At 43.4% G+C, this 4,971-nt stretch overlaps 1 protein-coding gene across 3 annotated transcripts; it reads left to right on the top strand.

Moving 5' to 3' along the window:
- The first annotated feature begins 594 nt into the window (after positions 1-594).
- On the top strand, positions 595-4,084 carry LOC116202450 (subtilisin-like protease SBT1.1). Of its 3 annotated transcripts, none has more exons than XM_031534011.1 (3): positions 595-743; positions 1,721-1,913; positions 2,142-4,084. In XM_031534011.1, the coding sequence occupies exons 1-3, from the start codon at positions 702-704 to the stop codon at positions 4,010-4,012; spliced, it is 2,106 nt and encodes a 701-aa protein (XP_031389871.1). In that variant the 5' UTR covers positions 595-701; the 3' UTR covers positions 4,013-4,084. The 3 variants fall into 3 exon arrangements, with proteins under 3 accessions (XP_031389871.1, XP_031389872.1, XP_031389870.1); XM_031534012.1 differs by having other exon boundaries at positions 2,157-4,084; XM_031534010.1 differs by having other exon boundaries at positions 1,721-4,084.
- The last annotated feature ends 887 nt before the right edge of the window (positions 4,085-4,971 follow it).

Consider the following 4,971-nt stretch of genomic DNA (forward strand, 5'->3'; position numbering starts at 1 on the left):
TTTCTAAAATAATTTCACAACACATCGTATTTTTAAAAATTTTCACGAGACATCACGGAAATTTTTTAAATTTTTACTGCACATCATAAAGTTACTTTTCCGTCCAAAATTGGATTGAATGATAATGTTACGACATTTTCAGGGACAATTTTGCACGAAAGAAAATTTAAGAGATTTAAAACGGAATAAAATGAAAAATAAAAAAATAATAAAAAGGAGATGATTGCTGGCCACCCAACCCCGCAATTGGGGCCGCCGGCTGACTCAGAGCCGGCCAGCTACACCAATCAGGGGTCCTGAAAATTTTTGAAAATATGATGTAAAATTATTTCAAAAACCATGATGTATGGTGTAATCTACCCAATAATCCTATCAAAAGAAATACATGCAATAATATTTGTTTGGGCTATATGATCATTCATCAAGATCTCACGCTTCGGGCTGAAATCTATTGCAGGAACCCCACGTCATAGCTAAAGAATAGGTGAATGAGTGTGAGTAAAGCAAGCACAAACTTGTCCAAGCATTACATTTTCGTAATAGGCGTGCTCTTTTTCTTTTTTTTTTAATATTGGGAAAATTTTCTAAATTTTTTCCTCATGAACATGGCGATCAAGAGCTGCCTTTTTCTCCACTAGGCATACCCTCACTCGTATAAATGTATAGATACCGATCAGTAGCCTTCTGCTCCATGCTATCTGATGAACTATATGGGGTCGGTCGAGGGCAACAAGCAAGCTAAGGTAAGTATGGCCATTCATTGTCATTAAAAAGTTTATGAGATTCCGGTATTTGTTGCATAAAAATGTAACCATGTGATCAGTGTGTCATTTTACAGAAGGCAGTGGCGTAATTTACAATAGAGTAGAGAGTAATGTTACTAACGTACACATTATATTAGGCCAGCTTAGACGTGTCGGTCAGTGACCGTGCACTTAATATTTGCATAAGCAGCAAGCCCGTTGTTTATCTCAATGATGAGATCCTCTTAGACATTGAAAAGTAAATTTGGCCGCGGTAGGGTAGGTATTTTGGCTTGACACATAAATATACTTGTGAAAGGTACAATATTCGAAAATGTTACTAATAAGGGGGCATTACATGGAGAAAGTATGTGGTACAAGGTCAGGCGCCGCAAACTGCAACAGCTTAATCTTGCGCCTAGTTGTAGAAGGACGTTATTGCTCGATTTTCGTGGTAGAAAGACAAGTTTGATCTAATGCTTTGTTGCAATTTGCAAAACCATAGGTCCAACTCTGTGCTACCTAGCTGAAATCATTTTGGGTTCATTCTGTCTTACAACCTATGATTCAGGTCATGACATCCCGCATCTTCCTTTTCATATCTTTACAGCTCATTAGTACCGATCGAGCACAAGATATATCTCATTGCACTGCAACGAGATTAAGTGTTCTTTTGACATATTACACCTGCGAAAAACGTCCTTTCTCTTAACACTTTTGGCTCGAAGCCTCGATCGGATTAATTGATATGAGAGTCCTATGCCTAGCTTAGGATCTTTTAACGCAAATGATTTATGCCCTGAAGTATTGAGTATGCGAGTGTGTGTGTGCATGTAATAATAATATTTAATAAGGTGGTAAAGGCATTATATAGACTTCATCTCTTCGAGCTTTCCATATTATTTCCGTTATATATATCTTTTCATCATTGCTATCTTCTGATTGTTTATGCTCTGATTCCTTGTTTCTCTTTCCAGTCAGTCACCATGGCTGACAGGGCATTGTTCCTTCTGTTGGTCGGTTTCTTGGTGAATTTACCAGTGTCTGCTGACCAACAGACTTACATAGTTCACATAGAAAAGGCCAAGACACGGTCCGACCGATGGCACGAAGCAATAATTGACTCGATCTCGGAACTCTCGTCTCCTGAGGAAGCAGCAGCAGCACAAGGTACAACCCAACCCGAGCTCCTTTATGTCTACGAAACTGCACTCTCTGGTTTCGCAGCGAAGCTCTCGAGCAAACAGCTCGACTCACTCAGCAAAATCAACGGCTTCATATCGGCAACGACTGATGAGTTGCTCATCCTTCACACCACTCATTCGCCTAAGTTTCTTGGCCTGAAGGTCGGGGAAGGACTTTGGAGTGCTTCCAGTTTGGCTTCTGATGTGATTATAGGCGTGCTTGACACAGGGATTTGGCCAGAGCATGTTACTTTCCAGGACTCAGGCATGCAGCCTGTACCATCCCGATGGAAAGGTGAGTGTGAAGGGGGCGTGAACTTCTCCGCCCGCAATTGCAACAAGAAGCTCATCGGAGCGCGATCCTTCTTCAAGGGCTACGAGGCAGCCGCAGGGAGGATTAATGAAACAGTTGACTTTCGGTCCGCCCGGGATGGGCAAGGTCATGGAACCCACACTGCTTCTACCGCGGCAGGTAATTTCGTGAAGAAGGCAAGCTTGTTCGATTTCGCAAAGGGCTCTGCTGTGGGAATGAGGTACAGTTCGAGGCTTGCTGCCTATAAAGTTTGCTGGCAATTTGGATGCGCGAGCTCTGACATACTCGCAGCTATAGACCAAGCAGTAGTTGATGGGGTTGATGTGCTGTCGCTTTCTCTAGGAGGCCTTTCGAAACCTTTCTATGCCGATAACATAGCAATAGCTTCCTTCGGAGCAACCCGAAATGGAGTTTTTGTCTCTTGTTCAGCGGGCAACTTAGGCCCATCGCCTTCAACAGTCACCAATACTGCCCCATGGATCATGACCGTTGGGGCAAGCTACATGGACCGAAGTTTCCCGACGAAAGTTAAGCTCGGTGATGGACAATCTTTTGAAGGTTCATCCCTATATTCAGGCCCACGAACAAAGCGACTCCCACTCGTGTATAATACCACTGCAGGGGGCACGGGAGCTGGGTTCTGCCTCACCGGCTCTCTTGACCCAAAGCTTGTGAAGGGTAAGATTGTGGTTTGCGAACGAGGAGTAAATTCCCGAACTGCGAAGGGAGAGCAAGTGAAGTTAGCTGGAGGAGAAGGAATGCTTTTGCTAAACTCGGATGCTGAAGGAGAAGAGCTCTTAGCTGAAGCGCATATATTGCCAGCCACTTCTCTTGGAGCCTCTGCAGCTAATACTGTGAGAAGGTACGTAACCTCGAGCATGAACCCGAGGGCTGCTATCTCATTTCGCGGGACTGTGTATGGAAATCCCGCACCCATTATGGCAGCATTCTCATCGAGAGGCCCGAGTATATTTGGGCCTGGTGTGATCAAGCCCGATATCACGGCACCTGGGGTCAACATACTGGCAGCCTGGCCGCCCATCGTTGGACCGTCACTTCTTAAGAGTGACAATCGGAGCGTAAAGTTCAACATAATTTCAGGTACTTCCATGTCCTGCCCTCATGTTAGCGGGCTCGCCGGGCTTCTCAAATCAGTTCATAGCAACTGGTCAGCCGCAGCAATTAAATCAGCACTCATGACCACGGCTTATACTCTAGACAATAGACGAGCTCCAATGTCCGATTTGGGATCCAACTCTGGCCTGGGAGACCCTTTTGCATATGGTTCAGGTCACGTGGATCCAGAGAGAGCCTCAGACCCCGGCCTAATCTATGATATTTCGGCCAAGGACTATTTGAAATATTTGTGCAGTCTGAAGTACACCCCTGCACAAGTAGCTGTTTTTGCCAAGAGGAATTACGCTTGCCGAAGCAATGCAGCTGCTCTACCCAGTGATTTGAACTATCCTTCTTTCGCAGTTCTAGTCAATAAAACTGCTGGAATATTCTCATTCGTGTACAAGAGGACTGTTACAAATGTGGGGATGGCTCCGAGTACTTACCGAGCACATGTGGTCGAGCCTGATGGAGTGTTAGTGACTGTCAAGCCTCGGACTTTGGTCTTTGGCAAACGGGGAGAGAATCTGAGCTATAAGGTGATTTTTGCTGCATCAAAGGGGGCACCTAACTTGACAAATTCGAGTTTTGGGTCGATAATTTGGGTGTCAGGGAGGTACATTGTTAGAAGTCCCATAGCAGTGACTTGGGTATAGAGATTCTCAAATTGTTCTCTTCATGTAAAACTTTCATATTGGCTGCAAAAGTGAAGCAAGTGTTTTGAATAACACCGAATAACTGTCCGGTGCCTTGGGAATGTTGGATCAACTTTAATGATAAAAGTGAGGAGCTCCTTGTGGATGCATATGTTTTACTTGCATCTTGAGTCTAGTTGTTTCGATCTCCTTTCTCAGCATTGTGTACTAAGGTCGTGCTCCATTCGCGGCAGCTTATTCATCAAGAGGCCCAAGCTTTTTTTCCCCTAAAGTCATCAAGCCTGCGTTACAGTGCTAAAGGCCAATATTCTTGGTATCTCATCATCCAGCCAATTACTTTGAAAAGTGATAATAGAATTGTGCCATTCAATGTAGATTCAGTCACGTCGATGTCGTTTTCGCACGTATAGTGGGCTCATTGCCCTCCTCAATTTGTCACCTTCTACAGCTAGTAAATAAAAACATATGTATATAAATACATGTAAACACGTATATAAAATATATGTAAATACATATACGTAATACACAAAAATACATGCACATATATGCAAATAGAAATTTATAAACAACATGCTAGTATTTGAGACTTAGATAAGTAAGAAGTACCATCGTGATAGGTAAGAGCATATCATGAAGGCAAATGTTACGTTTCTAGCCCCTACGGAGAGAGCTTCCAATCTAGGCTTACTCTGCCACATTTTCATGAGGACTACTTGAAGTATCTTTGCATCCTCAAAGTAGGCATCATCACAAATAGCCCTCTTCGGCCAAACTGACTACTTTTGCTCGAAGAGATGCTATTCAGTTTGGTGATCTAAACTACTATTTTCTTTGCAATCCTTCTCAAAAGAATTTCCTAGAGATCCTCTGCTACGCATAGGGGGGCCATGACAAATGTTAGGACTGCCTAATTACTTATTGAGCAAATGTGATCCAACCTCACAAATTGTCAGTGATTG

This window comes from Punica granatum, chromosome 4 (genome assembly GCF_007655135.1).
Source record: "Punica granatum isolate Tunisia-2019 chromosome 4, ASM765513v2, whole genome shotgun sequence".
Lineage (NCBI taxonomy): Eukaryota > Viridiplantae > Streptophyta > Magnoliopsida > Myrtales > Lythraceae > Punica > Punica granatum.